The following is a 26,514-nucleotide window of genomic DNA, read 5'->3' as shown; positions in this document are numbered from 1 at the left end:
TTGTTTTATTTATAAAATAAGTGTTAAAAGATTGATTAGGATAAAAAAAAGAATACACAATAAGTTAGCGATAGAGAATGTATCATATACAAACATATAGTATTTAAATCGTCGTATCAGCCTTCGCTTTATTTTCACTTATGTTACAGTTAAGCTGTAGTTATACCAGTAATAGTTAGCCATAATTAATTATTATCGTATAATAATTAAGTCACGTTAAAATATTATACCCCGTCGCACGACTAGGTTTTTCAGTTTTCTCCGCTCGCAAAGGCCAATTTTCTCGTGACGATTGATCATAGATAGAGTAGGTGCATGTAAATGTAAAGATTGTCTAAGAAAACACAAGAGGAGATGATGGAAGAAAATTCGGCAGTCGCAGAACGGAGAAATATCATGAGTTTACATTATATAAGTACATATATATATATATATATATATATATATATATATATATGTATATGTATATATATATGTACTTGAATGAAAATTCTTCCCTTAACGCGATTCCAACATCCCTTTATCACTGTCATTTAAACGATATTTATTTTTCATTATCACATAAAATCGTCTTGTATCGCTCAAAGCGCGATATCTTCGTTCACTTTGAACGCCTATTATAATTTCAAATACACTCTTTTATACGATATTGTATAGTATAACCCGTGTTTACTGAAAAAAATAAGAAAAAAAAAGAAAAAAAAAAGAAAAAAAAAAGAAAAAAAAACAAAAAACAAAAAAGAAAGGAAAAAAAATCGTTGAAATGAAAAAATTATTAGGCGTCACATGTGACTTGTCCTCTCCAAAACACTTAAACCCTTAATAATTATAAACCCTTTCATGTCTATCGTATGTATTTTGTTAAAAAAAAGAAAAAAAAAGAAAGGAAAAAAAGTAAGTTCCACCTTAAGATTAAATTTCACTTGAAAACTTAGGTATCCCGTGTTTCGTTCTATTTACAATTAATGTAATACTTTTTTTCCGTTCTACAGGACAGCGTAGAGAGGGGCGATGAAGAAGACGAAGAGTCCAAAGGTTGTCGCGATAATAGACGAAACGGCAGCATTAGTCTCTATCTCTGTGAGCTTGTATTTGAACTGTTCTCTGACCTCTTCTGCTATGACTGGTCTCTCCTCCGTTCTGACCGTCGTCGGAGATGACTGTTCTTCTTCAGCGATCACTGCTCTCTCCTCGGTTCTGTTTTTACCCTTTCGTATGAACTCCGATAGAACTGCACGTATATAGTTAGAAGAAAATGGATTTAACGAGTATTTCAAGATGATTAATTGATCGTTCCTATCTACGTAGAATGAAGTGCGGTTTACCTTGATCTATCATTACGTCGTCCTCGAAGTCGACCTTGATGAAGGTAGACATGGTCACCTCGAACAATTTATTCTTATCCGTGTTCGACGATGCTATTGCTCTTTTCTTCCTACCGAAGCCTATTTGTCCGTTACTACATTCGATCTAAAACAAAAATGGCTCAATACATAACGATGATTAGATATACTTAACGATTAGAGAACTGAATGGAACACGTCTAAATGATGAAGCTACAAGCAAATAATTTAAGAGTCTATTTTAAGAGTTCGCTTGAGAATGAATAATAGACAAAATGGAAAAAAAGTACGAAGCATTTTATTTTATTGTGCAATTAAGAGGCCTTATTATATTATAATTACTTCGTATGTGCAAAAACTTACCCCTAGACATTTGTCTAGACAGACATTAACAGTACCACGGAACTGAACGTAGGTACTCTCAGGGAACTTGAAAGCACGGAACTTTGCGGTAAGAAAATCACCATTCACGGTGTAGAAGTTCTCGAAGAGATATGGATCCACCGAACATCTGACAGCAAAATGGATGAACTCGTTAAACATTTTTTTTTTTTTCTTTTTTTTTTTATAAAATTACGTGATTACGAAAAGGATTCATTAGACTTACCCGTTAATGATTATCGTCTCTTCTTGAGTCTTCGTGTCGGTAACTTGCATATAAGTTACTAACAGTCCATAGATCGGTGCTGACTCATTGTCCAGAAATATCTCCATCTGCAAAGGGGTACCAGGACTGACATTGAGTTCACCGGTAACCAAAGTACCACCTTGTTTTACACCCACGCCTAGAATAGGAACGGGTGCCGAGACTGATATTTCACCTCGAACTTCGATGATGCTGAAACGACAAGCAATATTTTATTTGATTTCAATCTCGTTTATTTATTTCGATGTGATAACTCTGATAATAAACAACACTCCTTGATTTCGATTAAACACTTTACTAAAATCGGTTTTTTTTCTTTCTCTTTTTTTTTGTTTTTTTTTTTTTTTTTTTTTATTTGAAACAAGTTTTACATAAATGTATCGCTCCTCTTTTTTCTTTTCTTTTTCTTTTACTTCACATTTCTTTTTTTACCTTTCATGATTTGATCACTTAAGTACATTATGTTTATAAACGAAGCGAGTTATTTTAATAGTAAGAAAAAAAGAAAAATTTCTTTTTCTCGTGCAAAATTGACTATTACTTATCGATGCTCATGAAATATTTCAAATGTCGTCGAATTTCTTTTGGAGAACTACCGTTCATCGCGTAAACGTGCGGAACGCCGACTTTCAGTCTGAGTCTCGATCATAAGATTCTATTGCACGAAACGACGAGCATCTGTCGGACAAGACCGTTGCGTGCATCGGGAATAGAACGACAAGGATAAACTACCAGGAGTAGCATCTACTTTATATAAGTTTCTTTATTTTTTGCCTCAATAAAATAATCGCACGTGCTGTTTCTAACTCAACTCTCAAGACTTATGAGGTAACGAAAAAGATAAAAAGCATTAGATCAAAACTCACATCTGGAATAATTCGTTGAATTTTGCCAGATGTTGAAGGAAATAAAGAAAAAAAAGAAAAAGAAAAAGAAAGAAAGAAGGAAAAAAAAAGAAAAACCAAAAAGACAAGTAATTTTCATCTTGTCTAGAAAGTCGTGGTCATCCGAAACGATAGAGGTTGGTAATCGTTTTGCGGTTGGATTTTCTGCTTTATCGAGATAACGACGAAGAAGAGGTACTTTCGTGTACCGTTAAGAAGAGATAAATTCGTTATCGTGTCGCGCGAGATGCCCGAAAGTCGAAACCTTACCTAAACGAGGTAATTAACGTCAGAATTCAATGGGGGTTTTCAATTCTATTGGAAAACGAATATCTTATCGAGATTCAAATAAAAGTACGTCGTTTTGATCACAACATTGGTCTACCAACCATGTCTTTACGAAGCGCTGATTATTTGACAATAAAGTCCTTACGGTTCCCCAGTTGCTCGTCGGAGTAACGGAGTCTCGTCTATGACGGTGGGAAAGCAGGCACTATCGTTAGGATTATTTTCAGGGTGGTCGAAATTATAATTAACATCTATCGCCGGAAGACGTATCAGCATTTCAAATAGATTACAATTCAAAGAATTAGAAATTATTATTAATATCCATTAATAACTATAGTTCACGTTTTATATATATATATATATATATATATATATATATATATATATATATCATATCATATCATATCATATCATATCGAAATAATGTTAAATTCATCCAATAACAAAAAAAAAAGAAAGTATTAACATATATATCTTAACGATCAGAATTTTATAGATCATCATACTTTATAAAACGGATTATTCAATACTCTTTAAATTATTTCGAAAAGGAATGTTACTAAGGTTCGGCGAACCCAACGATTCTCATAGAAAAAAAAAGAAAAAGAAAAAGAATTATCGTTTCATCTGTGTATATCGTTCACATTGGAAGCAGAGTTCCTTTAAATAAATTATCAAGATAGCTTGAAAAGCAGGCGCCCGCATTCATCTATATATCTCGCGCGTTCTTTCCTTTGCCCCGAGGACGAACAAAAAACATTCTCATCTTTTTTAGGCACAACCGCAGGGCGTGTCTTATCCAATCACCATCGCAAAAAATCTTTGCTTGGTATAACTTATCATAGAAATGGAATTTTTCAATTTTTATTTGTAAGTTCTGCACGTATGGTGATTTTTTTTTAATGCATTTGCGCACACATGTATGTGTGTACGTTTCTCTTCTTTTTTTTTAAACTATGTAGAAAAAAATCGGTTTAATCAAATCTAATAAAATATTAGATTGGCACATTGAATTTATAATTGTTAAATTGATCATCCGAAAATGTTAAAAATATTTGATAATCTTTAAAAATATTCGAACCAATTCTATAAGTTACATATCTCAAAATAGCTGGCCTAAGCGTGCACCTATTATCTCGGAGGATCTAGGTAAAGATCACGCGTAGTGCGCCATCGACGCGGCACTTTCCTCTTTTCCAGGACACGGAGAAAGCGAGTGATCGAGAATAGAGGTCGACGCTCTCGAGCAACGCGACTCGTCCGGCAGGAAATTACGTGGGAGGACTGTGGGAAGAGATTTCAATCGAACTCTTTTTCGATACAAAAGCGATCGCAATATCCTGGAAAATACGAAGACAATAAACTTTCCGGTACTTTGAAATTCTTTTATGGTTGATATGGTTAGAAAAAAGGAAAAAAGAAATCAATATTTTCTTAAAAAGATATCGTAGCATGAATCACAAGATCATTTAATTTTTTAAAATAAATCTTCTTCATCTTTTCGTTCACGGATAATCGATGAAAATGTCAGACAAGAAAAAAAAACAACAATTCTATTTTCAGAGAACATAATAACCAAGTTTGAAAACATCTATACTGAAATTAACGAATAAATCAGTATCTATACTGAAATTAACGAATTAATGAAAGAAGTTTTCACGGTTAAAGGTTATCTATCATAAAATTACTATCTTTTTTTAACGGTAACAAGAACTTTTGGTTTTATCGGCAACTTCCGTGTAAAAAATGTTATTGAATGTTTTAAAATACTCAAGAAAGTTGTAATACCAAACAAATACATTTTTATTAATAAAATGTATTACTTGTCCTTATTTATAAACGGAGAGAGAGAAGAGAGAGGGAAAGAGAGAGAGAGAAAGAGAGAGAAACAAGAAAGAAAAAATGATAAAAAGGGCAAAGAACTCACTCCTGCTCTTGAAATCCTTCCGGAAGGACGCTCCGTCGTACTGTCGTGTGATTGACTGCGATAGCGTCTCCAGGTTGCACGACTACTTCGGTGATAACACATTTTACCGTGAAGGTGTGCTTGCTGGAATCCGCCGGCTCCTCCACTATTATCCGATGATAGTACACCTTCTGACCCTGTATATCATTATCCAGAGGTAATTTCGTTCGAATCTACTCTAGCGACGGTTAGACGTACAAGACCGTAAAGGATGAACATACTAGGGAGGAGTATTATATTAAGAAGAGAGAGAAAAAGAGAGAGAGAAAAAAAAGAGATTGGACTAACCGTGGAAACAATGAAAAAAGTTATTCACCTTAGCACGTTAATAAATGTGTAAATATATTGCCACGTAACAATCTTTGACGTTACATATATATCTCCACTTTTGATCGTTGTGATTTATTTACAGTAAAAATAAAATTTCTTTAACCGTTTTTAATTGATCCGTTCTTAACTTATTCATGATTCATAAATCTTCTAAAGTTATGTGTATTTTTACGATGTAATTAAATATGTTAGATATTAAAAATAATAAAAAGAAATATGTTAGACGTTAAAATAAAACAGAAAAGTAGACAATAAAAAGAAACGTAGGTATATATATAGATATATATTATATATAGATATATAAAAGTAACGTACATATATCTAGATATAGTATCGAAATTCTACAAGCTATTTATGAAAAATAGAATCATATATTTACATATATATATATATATATATATGTATTTATATATTAATTCGAATGTATTTTTTTTTCTTTTTTTAATTTCAAACGAGTGGAAAATTTTTTTAAATTTAGCAATAATCTTTTTAATAAATAATATGACAATAGCTTCGAGATCTAACGAAAGTAAACGAATGATACGTATATAACGATGAACAAGAAGAAAATTACCAAGTTCTTTTCTCTTTTACTTACCGTAACTTTATTAACGACCCTCGTGATGCCGCATCGTAGCATGTCTTGTTCTAATAATGATAATCTGAACGTTGCGACTCCATCGCTGAGTTGCGGCTTGCAGGTTGCGTCTGAAGGCCAAAAGAAAAATAAACGTTCGAGATAGTAAGTAGGTAGTAGTAAGTTGGTAGACCTTGTTACTCGTGAAATTAATCGTTGATCCGTTAATGACTCTCGTATTTGATCGATATACATTACCTGGATAGTCCTTAAGCTGTTGGAGATATATCCTTGCCTGAGGACTACTTCTGACAATGTCAACTTCCATCGAACGTTCGGAACATCTCACTTTACTTTGAACTAGAACAGAATAAAATAATAATCAGATTTATAAACATCATAATAACAATAACGTTTATTTTGATCTGGTCATTAAAAATGAACGATCTTATCCAATTCGAATAATATTTATTTCAAGATATTCGATGTACATTTAATTGTATGTTCGGATGATCATCGAATAGAAGGCGGTTACCAACATCGATAGAAATCGAAAGACGACCTTAAACGATCTAGAGTCATGATCTTATCCGAGTACGGAAGAAGAGGTTCGCCGTACTCGATCCATTGGTATATACTACGATAATTGCCCCATAAACTCGTGACTGTCTCGACCTTGAAAAAGCAATGGAGGCGTATTTCTCGCGTGACGTATATATCAAACGAACCCTGAAACGACGTTTGTTCGTAAAACTCGATGATGAATAGTTTCGGCTTTAGACAATGTTGAGATGTTAACGTTATTATAGAAAAAAAAAACATTTTTAACGAGCAATGCATTTTTTAATTAATTATTTAAATTTATTCATTTAGAAACGAGAAAAAAATATAAGAAAGGCAATTTGTAAAGAAGGATAGACGAGTCTTAGACACTCTTTACACGTTTAATAGGAATAGTTGTCGGTAAAGTAAGGTGTATGTAAGTACCTACATATATAGGAACGTGGGAAGCGATTTAATGGTTCGTACTATCATCGGCTAATTTCATTCTCATAGTATTACCTTCTAAAGTGTAATGTTCGTGGCAAAAAGTAGACGTTAAACCAGTTTGTTGCTATAAAGTAACGCGAATTAGCGACATTCCGAAGAAGGAATACTTATATATGTATATATGCGAGTATACATTGTAGCATACGCGAATCGTTCGATGATTGTACGCCTTGGGCTAATTTAATTTTGATCGGTCGATAAGCTAGTCGGCGAGTTCCTTTCTATCCTATTGAACGTATGTACCTCTAGGTAGATGGGTATACCTACCTACCTACCTACCTACTACGCTTGGTAAGAATCGGAACGAAAGAAAGAAAGAAAGAAAGAAGTAGAAGAAAAAAAAAAGAAGAAAGATGGAAGAGTAATAGACGGTTTGAAGCGCCGAAAGTTTTAAGTCTAGCAACGACCTATTAGTTTTATGTTTTAAAATTGAAATGAGAATGATGCGATGATAAAAAAAAAATTTTATGCGTTCGTCGATTGGAAATAAATGCTGAAGAGAAAAAGAGATAGATATAGATAGAGAGAGAGAGAGAGAGAGAGAAAGAGTGCATTGAACTATTTCTTTTTTCTTTTTTTTTTTTAATGTCAAGATGAGAACAGACATTTCCTTTTTCTCCATTGTCGTGAATATTTAATTGCGAAAGTTCCGGAAGATGTAGATTTAAATACGAAGGACTCAGACTTTGCTTTGGTAGGATGGACACGCACGAGAAAACAATTTCAACGATCACCTCGTGGACACGATTCGGCATTAATCACTTGGGAAACGGCGCGAAGACGCGATATTTTCTCGAGACCGACATCACATCTTCGGCGAACACCAACTGAGCTATAATTCACGTTCAGGTATCATCGTCACGCGCGCAACACGGTGTTAAGAACTCGGAGAACGTTGTCCATGGCGAGGTTTCGTGGTGTTGTAAGTTTCGCAAATGAGTACTCTCCTATCGTAACATAAAGAAACTCTCTACGTACTAAGTATATGCATAATCGTGTGTAAGTTGAATCATGTAAATTTTCTTTTTCTATGTCAGTAAAAGTATTTCCGAAGACTAACGATGAAAAATTCGAAGAGTATGATCACTTGCTGAAATAGCTAATATTTAATTAAATTCTAATTAGTTACACTTAATATCAAGTAGGTATGCATAATAAAAGTATACTGTACTTTTGAAATATGATGTAAATAACAATTTTGTAAATTGCTTTAAATTTATGTCCACAAATAGATATTGAATTTTTATCTTATATGCGTATTTTTATTATTATTATTATTATTATTATTATTATTATTATTATTATTATTATTATTATTATTATTATTATTATTATTATTATTATTATTATTATTATTATTATTATTATTATTATTATATGCTTTCTTTGTTTATTTTTTTTATTTTTTATGACGAAGTTTTTTCGTACTTTCAAAAAAGATCGGTTCTATTGATTTTGTTTCATATTAGAGCGTGAATAGAGTAACCCTCATCGACAAAGATATCGCGGTAATCATAGACCTCGTATTACGTGCTGATAAAGGTATAGAACGGTTTTCTCATCATCGTCGTTCGTAAGATCTATAGGGTAGTATGCGTGATAGTATATAAATCTCAAGATTCATAGTCTTCCGGGAGCCTTTTATAGGATATAGTACTTCGAAAGATCATATTGTTGAAAGATTCTCTTATCTGTTAGAGCAATTAGTCTGTCACATTATTAGAGAAAATACACGACAAGAGGATACTCGATGTCTTATCAATTGATCTATTAGGAAAAACAAGCATAATTTCTTTTTATTTTTTTTTTTCTTATAAAATATACCTTGTTTGACAAACTATTCAATTTTGACGATTCAACCGACTTCCTAGTCAAAGATAATATTAACTTAGAAAATCGTTTTTCGTTTCTGTATTAGCTTGCTATGTATCGTTCTTGGCAAGTCTCTTCAATCTATCTGGCACGTATGTAAGGTATATTTATCTATATATTCTTACATACGTCAGTTCTTATAGGATCGTTCGATTCTGCTACATCACGATCTTTTAACCAGACTATACGACAATAAAATCCCCCCCGCCGCCTTATTTTCTTCCGTTGATCGTTGATAAACCATCGTTAGGGTTTTAACTGACAATAGTGTCAAGTACATACTGTACATAAGATATCAATAGATGTATTAAGAATACCTCACTCGCGTAAGTACGAGAATAAGAAAACGAAAGAGAGGATGCAAGAATTTGATTCGTGATACGATCGATAAGTATTCTTTAAGTATATACATACATAGATACATATATATATATATATATATATATATATATATATATATATATACATAAATATGTACAATATTATTCGACGAAGCCTAGGATGGTACTCGCATATGTCTAAGATGTGACTATAAATTCACTGTCCTTTCAAATGCATTGAAATCACCGTCTGTTCAAGTGCATTGAAATCACTGGATCGGTTTACAATTGCGAGCTCGTAAGTACGAACGCCTTCCTCCACTTCACGAATATATTATCTTTTTTTTTCTCTTTTCTTGTTTGCATCTTCTCTTTCGTTGGTAGCACTGTTAACTATTTCGGTATGCTATTGCTATGATATTGAACCTAGAAAAGAACTATAGAACACGGTTTTGGTCTCTCGCGTGCATCCACGCGTTTTATGCGCGTAAGCCTCGTCACTCGAACGCACTCCGTACTCGGTTAACGCGTAAATTACGTGACCACACAGCATGTCGCTTTTAAACATTCTCTCATATACGCCGGTATCCCTCTTTTCCTTTATTTTTTTTCCATTACCGAGCTTAAGCGTTTTCTAAGGTAAGTGCAAGAGATTTCTATCCTTCGAAATTGATGCTATGTGATTCGAAATCATCTCTAAATTTTCCGCCTTTTATTCTTTATCCTCTTCTCTCTCTCTTTTTTTCTTTCTTTCTCTCTCTCTCTCTCTCTCTCTCTCTCTCTCTCTCTTTCTTTCCTTTTTATTATCTCGTATTTTCTCGAAGTCTCTGAATACTCCTATTATATTAGACCTTTTATATCTACTCTTTTAATCCTACCTCTATTCTCTCTGATTATAAGGACCTAAGTGTTTAGAATTACGACATGTCCAAGTCGTAATGTGCACTCGGCGATTTAAGTATCTTTAATAGATGACGAAACCACCTCTTGGTACTTTTCAGAATCTTTTCATGTAGATAAATGCTGTTTGTGTTCGGTTAATCATAAACGATTAAGTATCTTTCGTTCGATGAATTTTTAAGAAAGACAAATTTCGATTTAACCTCGACGATTTTTAATTTTGATTAGAATTATATTTCATTTTATTTTTGATATTTTTTTCTTTTCTTTGTTTCATGAATATTTACACGTACGATACCTATGTACGAAAAACGAGAAAATCATTTTTAGACAAGAATCTTTCTCCTCTCTTTCTCTATTTTCTATGGAGACAGTGAATTAGTAGCAAGAAGAGGTTGAAATTGTACTCAGGCAAGAAAAATAATAATCGCTCTTGAAGGAAGCCAAGGAGGTAGAGGCGACTAAGAAACGGCGGCATCTGAACTTCCCCTGATGTTCGTGGAAGGCCTTTGACCCTACTTTTCTTCATCCTTTCGTTCCCTCTCTTCTTTTCTTATTTTTCTTTGCTACATTAACCAGGTTCTTCGTTTCTTTCTGCATTCCTTTTCCCACTCCTAAGCAAGGACTGAAATAGTACAATTCTACGATGCACAAAGGATTTTTTTTAAACCGAAGAAAAACCTATCCTATAAATTCTTACTAGTTTCAATTAGATATTAAAAGCGTATAACACGTAAATTAGAAGTTTAGTACGGCGGTTCAGTTCAAAGAGTAAGGGTCTGAAACGATAATATCTAAGCTTCCGCATCTATTTCAACTCTCGACTCGTTTAAAATGTTTTACGAGTTATAAACAACACGCGAGTGACAAAACTGAATATATAAGATGTTTTGTTGAACCTATAATAGTAAAATTCTACAATTACATCAACTTGGATTAGAGCAAGAGAGATGGAGAATGCAAATTATCGATTAGATATGTACGATAGAAGGTATTGATCTATAATGAAAATACCACAAATTTTATGATATCCTTCCTTCGTAATTATCTTAACAAGGTATACTGGAGAAAGAAAGAGAAAGACTAGAAATTGAAGACGATGTTCGATTAATATTCGATACGCGATATCAAACGTACGCTCGGTAACTGTACTAAACGGAGTCATGCTAACCACGTTGAGGAGGTAAACAGTTAATCTGTGCTAAGAAGCATGAAATTTTCGATAATTTGTGACATTTGCATAAAATTTTAAACCAATATAAAATTCAATCGGTATCTTGGATTATATTTTGACAGAATGATATTATAATAAGATTAACTAATTATTCGAATGAAGCCATTCAAAGATTGAACAATCATTTCGTTTGATCTAAACTACGTTAATGGAAATAACGAAAAATATATACATATAAACAGGTGGAGACCTACGTCATAGAAATTACAGGCTGGAATGATCGTAATTATAATGAACGTCACTTTAATTTCTATCAAGTGTTCTAACGGCGTATGGATTTCGATGAACGAGACCGCCCTCACTATGAGTATATCACGCAGCATCAACTAAATTCTCTCACAAGTCTGGAGGGATCCAAAGATGAGGAAGAGGAGGAGGAAGAGGAGGAGGAGGAGGAGGAGGAAAGAACGAAGAAGTCCGTAAACGAAGCGAAGAATCAAGACACGTGGTATTCGTGTAGGTTCAAGGTACGAGTACCGTTATAAACGATATATCGGTATCCTTTCTTGTATTTTATGCATCGTACCCGCAGAGGACGGAGACTTGCGAAGTCTCGAGCGAAATGGAATTGACTTCGATCGAGGGACGATCAATTTCGATGAATCGAATTGTCGATCCTCTGCTACATTCTGTCTGATCGTTCCTTTATCATCTAATACGTTTTTAAACGGAATGGGCGTTAACGGAAGAAGAATGTCGATTTGGTTCTTTCGTATATGATTCTGAGAAAGTTCCCGATGATGATAGAGAAAACCATGGAATAAGCGCACACTTCTACGATTATCGTACATGTAATCAAATTACTCTATTTGCATACGAGAGTTAACGATTAGATATCTCGAAAATGGAGGATAACTCTACTATCGAGCTGGGCAATAGAGCGAGAAAGCGATATAACAGGACCGAAAGTTCTTAATCGATGTGAATATCGAAAGGCAATCTTTGGATAGTGATAAAATAGGAGCTAGGGAGGTTGCTCAAAGCTTTCGTAACGGTGATTTCATTCCGGTTGCGGCTTTACACGTACTCGCCAATACGCGCCGATTACAAGGGCTGGGAGCGATAAATTACTGATCATCGTAGATCCCAAGAGCAGGGTCGACGATTCTGTCGATCGCACGAGCGCGGAAACACATCGAGAATCCCTTCCCTCTCTCTCTCTCTTTCTCTCTCTCTCTTTCTTTCTCTCTCTCTCTTTCTCTCTTTCTCTCTTTCTCTCTTTCTCTCTTTCTTTTTCTCAAGGTATCCGTTTATGGTCGTCGGACGATCGCGTAGGATCGGTACGCAGGACGATGAAGCACGTACGCGATGGATATCTTTCTGGTACCTTCCTGCTACCTTCCTGCTACCATCTCACCAACTTCCTGGTATTAAACCGTGATCTTTATGCAACGAGAACTCCGATAATGCGAACGGAAGCAAGTACGAATATCTGCTTCGTCGTTGAAAGCCTTGTTCAGAGTTAGTGTGCTGTCAATCAGAGGGCTTGATAATAGTTAGTGTCACAAATTGACACTATAATACGTACGCTGTATTGGCAAAAATCTCTTTTATTATTTGTTACATTTAAATGTGTTTATTTGTTAAAAGACATTTATTTTTTATTTCAATCTTCGTTTTTTTCTTTTCTGTTTTTTTTTTTTTTTTTTAATAGATCATCACAATACCAATACCTATGTATGTCTTTAGACATTCTTGAAGAAGTTTCGAATTAAGTACGCTCTTCTGTTAATTTTGTCATTTTCTTTATTTTCTTTTTTTTATTTTAAAGCTATCTAGAATCGATAAGAGAAAAACAATATCTGTAGCAAAAGAACACATAGTAGGTATATAGGTACTTATTTCAATTCTAATACATGTTCCAAATAGAGCGAGTTACGTGTCGATCGCAAGAAAGAGATCCTATCGAAGGAAAGAGTTACAGCGCGATGTAATCGACCGGTCGAGATGACTACAAATCGTTAAAGAAGGATTTCCTTTAAAAGGGCGGCGGAGCCCTTGGAATTCGGCCGCTACTGTTGCTTTCTGTCGGGCGTAATCGATAGCACGGAAGCGATCAATCGTGCGTCGCATACCAAAGCATATACATGACACGCATTATGTTTGTGTATGTGTACTTAAGAACTCCTGATGTTTGTGTGTGTATGTGTATATGTGTGCACACGGAAAAGGAGAAGGGAGAAATCCTAGAAACATCCAGGAAACGAAAATTTTTTTTTTGGATCAAATGGTATATTAAAGAAAATCTTTCTGGATTTTCTGATACCGTAAGATCGTTGCCAATTTAATACCTAGTTTTCACGTAAATTACACGCTTACGATCCTCCCGGAATAAGCATAGTCCGTACGATTCACGCTTCGATCGATTATGTTTATCTTTACAGCCACCATCGTGTCGTCGTCTTCGTCGTCATTAACTATGTACAATGTGTTCTTTTCAAAGAGAAACGCAAAAAGAACAAATTAAACATGCAAGTTTATATATATAGCTTATATATATATATATACACATATATAAATTTATGTGTATATATATGTATATATATCTACATAATAAACATTTACCAGAGTTTAATCTGTATTTAATATATATTAACTTTCTAAAATAAAATGTTCAAGATCGAGTTTTAAATTAATATACTTTTTAATAGTCTCGTTATAATTTGAGTTTCCTCAAACTTATTTGCGTTATGGGGATTTTATATATATATATATATTTATATTCGTAAAGAAGAAAAAAAAGAAAACAAATATTATTAAAATTAATCGTGACGAATCGATGAGAATCGTCAATCCAGAGAACGGATATGTTAAAGGATTCTTACGATTTGAAAGGAAAGTTGTTCGAAGATGTTTCGCACTTATCCAAAAGGTGCTATGAATAATTCACGACGTTGGACTTCGCACGAGAGATACGTTCTCGTTTAATTACCGTTATGTATACGTTTTTTCGGTAATCTCGATTAAGTCCGCATTCCGTAATTATTTAAATAATTTTACGCATTGACGTTCCATAAAGCATTCGCACGTGTTGTTATGTTTCTCTGTCTATTTTTTTCTTATCTCTCTCTCTCTCTCTCTCTCTCTCTCTCTCTCTCTCTCTCTCTCTCTCTCCCTCTATCTCTTTCTTTTTCTTCCTACCATTGTACACTTTTTGAAGCACATTCCATGAATACTATTCACCGATCGTGACAAGCATCACATAATTTACTTTTCTCGTTTTATTTTTTGCCTCTCCTATAAATGGGATATAGAGGAGTTACAAACTTCACATAATTGGACAAAGTGGAACAAGCGTGTTATATGATTTACCCCTAAAAATGGTAATTTTCTTATATGGATATAAAGCGAAGTAAAAAGTGATTCTGAAGATTGATAACTTTCATTAGACGGTATTCTTAATTTACAATCGCGATAGTCTACCATAAAGTCGTAAAAATGCGATCACGTAATTTTAAAATAAATCTACATACAAAGAAGACAACTATTGAGGTCAATATTATTTCACGAAAAATATTTAAAATCTGTAACTTTGATTTATTTATTTATTATAATCTCTAAGAATGAAGAATTTGTTTACTTACTTCTAACGTTACTTGCATGATGTAGTTCGATTGATCGATAACAAAAGAAATGTCTATCGAAGGTTCGTTTCGAGATATCGAATCAGATGAACTTATCTCTAAAGAAAACTTCCGGGATACTTCTTTGTTATTCAGACTTGTTACTCCCAGACCAAAGCATCACGGAATATATTTTCCGGAGGATACTCCCGCTGTTATCTCTGATCGTAGGATTTAATTGTTTCCTTGAGCGCGTCCTTTCCTTCGAGATTCTTGGACAGCTCGAGAAGAACGAGCCGAGTTAAGAATTTAAAACGTTCTTTGACCATTAAGCCGTCCGGTATCGTCCTCTCGTACGTGATCGTTCAAGCTAGACTTGAATAAATTAGTTCTACGATCGATCGATACTCTACTCCTATCACGATTCCTATCTCGATCGTGCACATGATCATACATACATATGTACATAAGGATTTAATAACACACTTCTACCGTTCTGATTACATACTATCTCCTTTTACTTCACATAAATTTCATCGATCACAAAATTAGAATCAGAGAAAACATTAAAGGAATTTAATAACGTGAAAACACTTTCACCCTCTTGTCCAAGAAAGAAAGAGATAGATAGATAGATTGATAAAAAATAGATAGATAGATAGATAGAGAGAAAGAGAGAGAGAGAGAGAGAGAGAGAGAGAGAGAGAGAGGGAGAAAGAGAAAGAGATAATACGATTTCAAAATTTTCTGTAATATTATTTTTTGCGATGAACTTAATAAATTAGAATAATATGTGACAGAATATTGCGGCTAATATTTAGTCTGTATAGCATTAATCTTATTTAGAAGGTGATATAAAACTTTCTAATGATAGACACGGGATGAAGGTGTAGAATCACATTGATACATCATAAATTTCGGTTTCGAACAGAAGGCATATTTAATATAATAATTAATATAATATAATAAATAACGAAAAGTTTCCATTACCAGACGTTACTTCTTCTTCTTTTGTCCCTCTTCTCGTAAAAAATAAGTATGAATGATCGACGATGGGAGTAATTATAGATAATAATTTAAAATGTTGGACTAGCATCGAGCTTATGTCAGTACAAATGCACGATTATGATTTTGTCATATTCACGGAACGCGAAGAACTTCTTTTATGCTGCCTCCTGTAACCTCTTCTGTAAGTTAGCATGTAAGTGTTCACTATCTAGATTGACAAGGCTGCCTCCGTACTTGCTTCCTTCTATCTAACATAGTATACACACTCTAGATCGTATAAATCAAGATCGTTATCGCTGTTAGAAAGAAGCCTACTATAATTTCTCGTTAATTCGTTTCCGAAGAGACGGCTTGGATATGCTTTGGAAGGGTAAAGGGCGAGCGAGTTCAGAGTAACTCCTTTCGTACCTTCTTTGTGTCAGTTGGATGGACTTTACTACTTCCTCTCGACATGATCATGTAAACCTACCGCATTGCCAATAATTTCTTGTTAATTCGCGCTTTTATCGCCCCTCGATATGTTTATATATATATATATATATATATATATATATATATATATATATATGTACGTATGCAAATACATGTTTTACGTATGTATATATAATACTTTACATGTACCTATCTATGTTAAATACTTCTCAGCGTGAGTAATATTTGTATTTTCTACGAAAAAACATTCAACGAAATGATTCCTCGAAATGTACTTTCCTCTTTCTCGTCGTCCTCCTTCTGCTTCTCCTCTTTCTCCTCCTTTTTCTCCTTCTCGTCGACAAATATTTTTACGGCCGATAATTGTGGCTTATAATTTATCGTCGTGCGGAATTGCCACAGTGGCAAATCGAGGGGCTCACTCGAAAGAGTCCATCGTAAAAGTCGAGCAATGACTAACTCAGCCAATAGATGGATTGCAGAGGGACAATTATTTTTCAAGGAAAAGAACGATCATATGTTTTCTCACGCGCCTTATGAGCTTTCATAATGAATCGGGAATGATTGGTGTGCTCGAACTACGTACTGCATACTACCTATTATCGAACTAACCGTTGCTAATTCCTTCGAAGAACTTCTGAGTCTCACGGTGATGATTAGACGGTTAATTACGGGGGTACATATTTTAAGTTATGATATCTGTTGGATAAAGTTCTTCAAAATAATGTGAGAAATTTTTTTAACTTTTATACTTGAATATTTTCTACTTATATTTTTATAAGAAACCAAGATATAAGGAAAGATTAGAAAACAGGATAAAGGGAAAAGGGAAAAAAGAAAAAAAGAAGAATTGTTTGAGTCGGTCCAGCGTACAAGGAATTGTCATTGGGGCTCTCTTCGTGTGTTCTTCACTTGTGCACGCATCGACGATAACGCATGTGTTCGGTGACACGCGTGCACACGAGTGGTTCGACCGGTATGCGCCATATTTGGATGGACTTTGCGCATATATAGGAAAACGTTCGACGTCAGTGAGAAATACGTTGGATCTTTGAACGACTACTGACCGTAAAAATAATTCTTCGATCGTTTTGAATTTTTTTGTTTTTTTTTCTTAAACATCAACTTGTCTTTGACAGAGGAAAAGGAATATTTTAATGACGTTATCATTATCGTTGTGTTATTATTTTTCAAAAGTACATTCCTTATTTATTTTGACTTTTAAACGCACGTCACGGTATAACGTATACAGAAGAAACGTATACAAATAACAGTGTACCTAATACTTGCTGGATCACGTAATGGTATAAGAGACTCGTTAAAGAACCAACGAGGAACTGTCGATCGTGAGGCTCGTGGGCTGGGTCGCCATTCACAAGATCCAGACGTTGCAGAAGCAACGTGTCAGGGTTCACGAACCATTCATATTTTTTCTTTGCACTCTTCGATCACGTTCATGTAACTGTACGCAAGTTGTTCGATCGTTCAAGAATAGCGACGTTCTTTCTTGGCATCGTACGGTCGATCATCAAGTTCGTCGATCGTAAATACCATTTGACTTCTATGGGACGATAATATTTTTCCTTTCTTTTCCCTTTTGAAATATGTACATATTTATGGAATATCTTTTCTTTCCTATTTACTGCGAATTATCTAATCTCGATTAAAGATCTTCTCGTAGAATTAGAGACAAAGAGAATTTAATTAAAAGTTTATTAATACGCCAAAGCGATATTATTTTCTTCGTTGGATTACGTTCGGCAAACGTTCGATCTTTCCATCGAAAATCAGACTTCCCGTTTGTTTGGCCTTTTATCCAGTCTCCCTATTGCTGTCTTTCTTCTCCTGGTTCACGCGTGCGCGCTGTTCAATGTCCGTGCAGATTGGCAACCGGTTTTCCTATGGCCTCTCCCAACCGATTCCTCACTCCCACTCTCACTCCCACTTCTGATTCCCATTCCAAAGACTCTTTGCTTTCTTCGTCCCCACTCGTTTTCGAGTTTTAACAGTGCTGTAACGCCCCGACATCTTCCTTACCTTTCTTTTTCTTTTATTCTTCGCTACTGATGTCTATTCTCCAATGATTACGTGCAAATCATCCTACGATATAGGATTCCTCATCTCTCGATAGAATAATATTTCTTTTCTTATCACTATATTTCTGATTATTTTATAAAATTTCATAAATTTGATTGACGTAAAGAAATAAAAAAACAATTGTTATTAATTTGAATAATTATTACTATGTTGCCTTTTAAGGAAATTTCACAAACTGATCGTAATTCATTCTGCTGTTTCTCGCATTCGATATAACAATTGATTAAAAAAAAGATGATTAAAAACGATTAAATAAAATCGATTTGAATTACATATATTTCACGTGCGCGCAACTAGAGATGTTCGTACTACGTGTATGTGTATACGTATAGTCGGACTCGATCGTGGTTGTTATCTCCCACGGTGGCCTTTACCACGAACATTCTCTAGGAGGCACTTTCGATCTTGCCGATCTTGGTTGCACGATCTCTCGTTCGCATCCCAGGCCCACGCGCCTGCCCACACTTGATTCACTTTTCTACGAACATATATTATATGAGTATGTACGCACGATTATGAATCGTACTTTATATTCTTGCTTGACTTTTATACACATTTATAGAAAGTGATAGACTTGAGTCTGAATCATAATCCAAAAGTGAACTATTTTCTATTTTATCAATATTACAAATTGATTTCTGGCGTGTACATTTTTAACTGTCAAATTATTTTATGAAAAATAATACCAAGATTGTTGTTAAGATAACGTGGATTAAATTGATATAAATTTGGTTTCACCGTGCAAAGGAAACAAAAAAAGGAAAGAAACGTTACATTATTGTCTTAGGAATGAAAAGATACCTCAGTTATAAAGTGTATCGAAAACCACGAATCGAAAATCATGGTTGACGTATGCCATCTTTTAAGCACGAGTGCTTGCGGTAACTGGCAATCAGTAATCAAATATTATGTGCGGTTCAATATCCTTTCAATTTTTTACTCCATCTTCAACATCGTCCAGGAAAAACGTTATATCCTGATGATAGATACTATCATTCGATCAAAAGTTTTGCTTGAATCTAATAAAAGTGCCGTTAAAATTTGCCGATAACATGTTGACTCTTGTCGTAAAGTTCTCCTTCTTTCTTTTTCTGTATTTTTTTTTTTCTTTACCAAGTACAAATCGATTCATGCTTCGTGACGAAACGAATAGAGGAAGGAAGAAATTGGCATGTTTCTAAAGCTTTATGATTCAATGAAGCGATGGGATTCAATAAGATTGCGGTAAGAATCGTCAGAGTACGATGAACTACTATTTTTAGAAATGATAAATACCCGTATATGATTTCCAATCGATTAAATTTATTTAACATATACACATACATACACACATACATATGTACAAAAAGATATATTTAAAAGCACATATGATATATGAGAGCGAAATTAGATTTAGAATATATGTAATTATGTTGAAATATAAACATATATACATACATATATATGTGTGTGTCTGTGTATGTAACACTTTTGAGATGAAGATGACATACAAATCGATATTTTATATAGAATGAAATGGATTCGTTTCATCCGGATCCACGAATGGTGTATCACCGAAAGTGAATGGATCGACTCGAATTTCATTACTCGATACTTTTCGACGAGAATACCGTATGAATTTTTTACTATGCTTACGCATATATATATATATATATATATATATATATATATAATTAATGGCAAGAATAATCATATCCAACGTCAGGAGAATGGTCGTCGTTAGTGGCCATTTAAAATCCTTTGAGTACCATGAATACCTGAAAGAGGAACGGAGGGTGAAACGACTGGATGCGTCGTCGAACTTTAACTATGGAGTAACTTCAAGCGTGGAGGATTACTTTCCTGTTCACCTTCCCTTTCTTTCCCACTGCTTTTTCATTCGGTTAACTATTCCAAACTCTATTATTAGCCGTTTTGAAGAATCGAAGACAATTTAGCAAGATCTCTTCTCACTAGGATTCCACTTACTTCGATCTCCGTCGTAATTACTCGGCTTGTCTCGAGCGAATGTGTCCTTGAACATAAACACACCATCCACGTTTCTCTTTCACTCCTTTACCATACCAAACTACGATGTTTAATCTTATATTTTATGTTTTTTGAAAAATTATGAAAAACAAAATAATCAATTTCGAAGATACGATCATATCGACGTATAAAGATCGACACTTTTTTTTTATCTTTTCTTCTTTGAACGTAGATATGCCGGTATAAATAAATCATGGATTATTCGAGTTAAGCATAATATCCTGTGTGTATACAAAGATGAGATTAGCGTGAATGCGAGGGAAATCGATTAGGATCGATTCACCAAGCGTATTCCATTAACGATATGGCATCAAAGGGGAAGTAATATCTCTTTGAGTTGAAGATAGAGCTCGATTTACTCCTTCTTCCTACTTTTCTCATTTTTCTTATTTTTATTTTTCACGCTCGTCTATGCACCTCTATCGTAAGCGTAGAGGGAATAACATTTGTGCAAATAATCCTTTCGTGCACGCTCGAAAGCGTCGACGGCCATGAGAGGACTACGTCATCGCGTGATTCATCGACATATAATTCCTATCCTAACCAAGTACGAATCAACGTACTTGAATCCCTTCGTACATAATAATAGATACGTTCGTCTTGGTTTTTCACGCTTCTAATGCAACTCTACGTGAATCTATAAGTCTTTCTCTTTCTCTTCCTATATATATATATATATATCTTTTTCTCTTTTTTCTCTCTATTCACAAAGAGGCTATCTATTCACATTGTATTTACTCGATGTGCGTGCAGCACCATCGTAACGCTCTCGTTAAACTCAATTAATGGGATTGAGAAGAGAATCGAGAACGTATATTTTGTAAATGTAATTTGGAGCACGTTGTTTCTTACGAGGGAGCAATGAATTTCATAGATCTATGAGGAAGAATACAAAATTACGCATACAAATGATTAAACCGTTCACGTTATGGAGTATATAAGTTTTAATAGCATACCGCCGATCCCTTGTCCTCCTTCTCCCATTCTCCCTATTCCTTTCCTTCCCCTTACTCTCCCATAGCGAACGGTTATAACATAAAGTTGCATCCATTGTTCCGTAGGCGAGCGCGAATATCTTCGTGCGCACAGTGCACACACGTCGAGGAAAAAGGGGGTGACCGGCGTGTGCTCGACGTAAACATAAATTATACCATATATATTACTTGGTATGTGCGTCTACGTACATACGTCCGTGCGTTTATTTATCTATGTATAGCAATTGACGATGCATTCGTTCTTCGTTCCGGAAAAGACGAATGACAATGAATTCTCCATGCCTTTTCTTAAACGTTAATATTATTATTTATGGAACGATAAAGTGTATCGAAACGATTAATATCTGTATGTAGCTTTCGAACATGTAAAAGAAGAAAGAAAAGAAGAAAAAGAAAAAAATTATTTAATTGAAAAACACAATATAAATCGTAAAAGAATTTAATGAAAGTAGATAATGTATAGAAAGGATCAGCCTTGACTGATATTACATATAGTTGCTAATCTGACGTAATGTACCGAAGTAGTGACGATGTAGGACACTCGTTATATATAATATCAACTTGTTTCCTTTTCGAAGACTAAGTAACTACATACAAACGTAAAGCTCGAGTTCGTTTTTCTTTCTCCACGCATTAGAATCGAAACTGACGAGTTTCTTTCGTGAAAGCATACATTTCTACCAAAGAAACGTGACCGACGAACATGAGTCGACGAGAGTAAGAGTGCGGAACATAGTGATAAATCATTCTTATTCGACTTCCTTCGTTTTTCTTTCATTTTTTTTCCTTCTCTCCCCTCTCCCCTTTATATATATTCTCGCAAGAACAAAGGGATAATATATTTGAAATTTGAACAAAAGAATATATATATTTATATCGACTAGTCGATACTATATATATATACATGTATATCTGTATATATATTATAAATTATTATAAATTATATTATTAATAATATATATATATATATATATTATTTTTTCTTTTTGATCTGTATAGCTTAAATTATTTTCATTTTTTTTTCTTTACTTATTGCATTTTTTAAATGATACGTTGCTCACCGTTGGCGCGAGTAACAGCGACGATAAATATCCAGGCGAGAAGGAAATACCAAAGACGGTCGGCCATGTCCACTCTTTTCGTGATGGTCACTATCGCAGGAAGGATATTAAAATTTTAAGAGAGGAGACGAAAATATATGACAAGGGTGAGAGGGATCGAAGAAGAGGAGGAAAGGAAAAGGGGAAAGGAAAAGGAAGAGGAGGAGAAGGAGGAGGAGGAGGAGGAGGAAGAGAAGATGTTTTCGTCTAGTCTCGACGTACTCTCATCTAGACGTTGGTTGTCCGCTTTCTTCAAGGACGAGACAACTTTTCTCATCCGTTCCTGAGCGTCCTCGCTGAGAAAGTACGTGCACGCACGCAATAAAAAAGAAAAAAAGAGAAAAAGAGAAAGAGAGAAAGAGAGAAAGAGATAGAGAAAGAAAGAGAAAGAGAAAAAGAGAGAGAGAGAGAGAGAAGAGACGGCAAGGTAAGGTTATAAACACACAGGAAAGTAGTAGTGGGGAAACGACGATGGAACGCAAGAGAAAAGAACAAACGAATAAGTCTCGTCTCGAACTAAGAGATGTTCTCTGTGCGAAGCCGCGAGAGACACTGACGGGCCCGAGCAATGGCGGGATAGTTCGAACCGCGAGTAGGCCCAAACAGTGGCGTAGGCATTAATCTTTTAGCATTTGAATTTAATTCGTTGATAGAAAGAAACGGTTAACGATCGTTTAAAAGAATTCTTTCTATTTTTTTTTTTTCTAATAAACAATTTTGTTCTTTTTTTTTATAGAAAAAAAAGAAAGGAAGAAAGAAAGAAATAGACAGACAAACAGCAAATATAAAAACAGACAAACAGAAATACAAATTTTTCTCTGAAATCTTTTTTCTATTGATTTAATTTAAGAAATCACTTCGATATACTGTCGAATCATTATAATAAATTTTGACTTCGTTGCTTGAGACTTTTTTCTTGGTCGATGTACAAAAGTTCGCAATAAGTAAGAAAAAGCTGGCAAAGAACGAATGGTGGACTGGTCGATGGATGTTTGGTATGCTCGCACACGTAACCGTAGTATACGACGGGTATCTATTAATTATACTGAAGGCGAATGCGAGCGGCTATGGACCGTCGCGAAGAAGGTGTAACTCGTTCGAGTCTAATTGATTTATGAATCGACGATTCGCGCGTGCGCGCGCGCGAGAAAGGGAGATACGTATATATATATATATATATATATATATATATATATATATATATAGTTACTTATATGACTACGATTTTTAAACTTTCTATCTAATTGTACCCCGTAAAAATTATTGGAATGACGAAGTAAAAGAAATAATCAATAATATTCGAAAGTAAACTTCTTTCTTCTGCTTTTTCTCTTTTACCGAGACCGAGATGCGCGCGCATAATATTTTCACGTGGGCGTTTGGTCCACGGTTGTCGCGCTGCTGGACCTTACATGGACTCGAACCATGAGTCACTTCCCAAAGAAGAAGAGTATGCAAAACGATCCTGTATTGGCTTACCCACGCGGAATGGAGTCGGAGGAAAGAAAAACGAAGAAAAAACGAAGGTAAAAAAAGAAGAAGAGAAGAAAAAAAGAAAAGAAGGAGGAAAGGTATGCCTCTACGAGGTTCCTTTGCGGCACGTACGTTTACTTAAGAACAAGAGTGTATGACACGAGTCGAAGGATAGCGTATATACGAGGAAGTGCACGCGCTTATCCCTGTCCAAGATAATTGGCGTGTCACCATGTAATAATTAGGAAGGTGCACGCGATGAACCTGTTGTCGGAGTTTTTTTTTTTCTTTTCTTTCTAATTTTTTTTTTCTTTCCTTCAAGTTTAACGTACTTACCCAAGTATTCGTCTTTTCAAATTATTTTCTATTTTAAACTCGCCGTCGATTTCCGTCGAAGAAAAAAAAAAGAAGATAAAAAGAAAAAAAGAAAAAGAAAAAAAAATTCACAAAGAAAAGAAACCGAGAGAGGAGAAGAAATGTAAATTTACTCGCACCATACCTGCTGCCTTGGGGGGACTCACGAGAGTTCTCCTCCTCCTTCACCTCCTCTTTTCATCCTTCTCTCCTTCATTCCCAACTGATGAGAGGGGGCAGGGAGAAACGGATGTCTGTCCTCTGCGTTCAACGCAACAAAAAGTTCCTTAGACTTCGTGTCCCTTCGTCCACTCTCGGTAAAACTCGCGCGTTCGTTTCTGACAGCGCGCGATACACTCTATTATCGGGGCTCCAGGTGAAAGTGTCCAAGCGTGCGTTTCGTAACGAGTAACCGCTAGTGGTTGCACGGATCTTACGATCGGATCGTTCCTTCGTAGAAATGTTGAAATGCTGTTGAAAGAAAACGATTAATGAGATCGTGAGATCTTTGAAATTTCATTAGAAATTATCGGCCGAAGGCACACTAGGACATTTTACGTCAATGTAAAACGATTTGCGGTTAATATGGATGCGGTTAATGAAACTATTATAACAAAATGAGATAAAACGAATAAAGAATATTGTTTCTTAACTTCTGAATTTTCTATTATTTGCATTTTCAAAGATTTTTGTCCTGAAAATTTAGAAATTTCGGAAAAATCATTCGTCATCAAATTCAAGCAAAAATTACATTTATCTTTAGCGATTATTAAAGCACCGAAAACATCGATTAGAAAAATCGATCGATCTTATATACTTTTTTTCATTTATTCTTTACCTGAGAGAGTACGTATCGATCGTATACATATTGTAAACGAATAATTTACATTCCCGTTAATTCAAAGAAAACTTCGATGGCCATTGTCTCGCTGAAACTTAAAAAATATCTTCGGCGTCTGTGTTGCACGTGCCCCAAAGAAGTCAGACTCCGTGTGTATTTTTCATTTCTATGCGTTAACGAGGCACGCGTGATCGAGAGGAAAAAAATAATGGAGAACAATGACAATGGTACGTTGAAGCATGTATATGTATATATACTGTGTTGTATATATACCGTATACGTATACATATATATATATATATATATATGTATATATATATATATATATATATATATATATATATATACCTCTGTGTATTCTACATCGATTTTAATCTTTGTTTAGTTTCATAGAACTCCCGACTCGCTTTCTCATTAAAGGGTTTTCCCTTCTTACTCCACGTGAGGAACTCCCGACCGAGTAGCAGGATGCTAATTATGAACTCGGAGAAGAATGAAATGATCTTTTAGTACATAGAAACGAGCGAACGTAAGCGTCCTTACTTCCTTGAGAATTTTTTCATCTCGTTTGTGCGTTCGTTCTTATTATATTATTTTTGTTATTATTATTATTATTATTATTATTATTATTATTATTATTATTATTATTATTATTATTATTATTACTATTATTATTATTATTATTATTATCAGTATTATTATTATTTTTATTATTATTATTATTATTATTATTATTATTATTATTATTATTATTATTATTATTATTATTATTATTACTATTATTATTATTATTATTATTATTATCAGTATTATTATTATTTTTCTTATTATTATTATTATTATTAGTATTTTTATTACTAAAGTTATTTAACTCCATCATTGAAAATGGTTCGTGAATTAGGTTTCGTAGGATTTGATCGTGGACTCCGTCCTCTTCCCTCCCTCCTTCTCTTACCACGAGTTATTAGGACCGATTGTACGTTAATTCGCCGAGTCTCTACTCTATTCCTAACAATTATAAATTATTGACATCAATCTTCCAAGCATAGCAGTGTTTTAATATGCATATATATGCATTACTACTATGCACATTACTAGCATATATATGAATTACTAACTCTCCTTGTAATTTCCTTTTTCTCTCTTGTTTTTTTTTTCTTTACCACAGGAGCGAACGAAGCGATAACGAAAGAGAGAGAGAGAGAGAGAGAGA

At 34.4% G+C, this 26,514-nt stretch overlaps 1 protein-coding gene across 2 annotated transcripts; it reads right to left on the bottom strand.

Moving 5' to 3' along the window:
* Window positions 1-64: 64 nt before the first annotated feature.
* LOC124427464 lies at window positions 65-23,196 on the bottom strand. 2 transcript variants are annotated; one of them, XM_046970407.1, is made up of 9 exons: window positions 22,856-23,196; window positions 22,595-22,684; window positions 6,293-6,394; window positions 6,056-6,165; window positions 5,089-5,264; window positions 1,951-2,181; window positions 1,707-1,854; window positions 1,326-1,470; window positions 65-1,231 (listed from the first exon to the last, which is right to left on the bottom strand). In XM_046970407.1, the coding sequence occupies exons 1-9, from the start codon at window positions 22,908-22,910 to the stop codon at window positions 987-989; spliced, it is 1,302 nt and encodes a 433-aa protein (XP_046826363.1). In that variant the 5' UTR covers window positions 22,911-23,196; the 3' UTR covers window positions 65-986. The 2 variants fall into 2 exon arrangements, with proteins under 2 accessions (XP_046826363.1, XP_046826364.1); XM_046970408.1 differs by lacking the exons at window positions 22,595-22,684; window positions 22,856-23,196 and adding an exon at window positions 21,495-22,406.
* Between the last annotated feature and the right edge of the window lie 3,318 nt (window positions 23,197-26,514).

This window comes from Vespa crabro, chromosome 10, assembly GCF_910589235.1.
Source record: "Vespa crabro chromosome 10, iyVesCrab1.2, whole genome shotgun sequence".
NCBI lineage: Eukaryota > Metazoa > Arthropoda > Insecta > Hymenoptera > Vespidae > Vespa > Vespa crabro.
The sequence above is the reverse complement of the archived record's forward strand: the minus strand, read 5'-3'. Positions and strand labels throughout refer to the sequence as shown.

What these genes read in the sequence shown, in the direction of transcription:
- LOC124427464 (XM_046970407.1), bottom strand. Translation starts at nt 22,910, where the DNA reads ATGAGAAAAGTTGTCTCGTCCTTGAAGAAAGCGGACAACCAACGTCTA. An exon ending in ACAGCTTAAGGACTATCCAG is followed by an intron (nt 6,166 to 6,292) that starts GTAATGTATATC and finishes TTTGGCCTTCAG; the next exon opens with ACGCAACCTGCAAGCCGCAA. An exon ending in GGGTCGTTAATAAAGTTACG is followed by an intron (nt 5,265 to 6,055) that starts GTAAGTAAAAGA and finishes AATGATATACAG; the next exon opens with GGTCAGAAGGTGTACTATCA.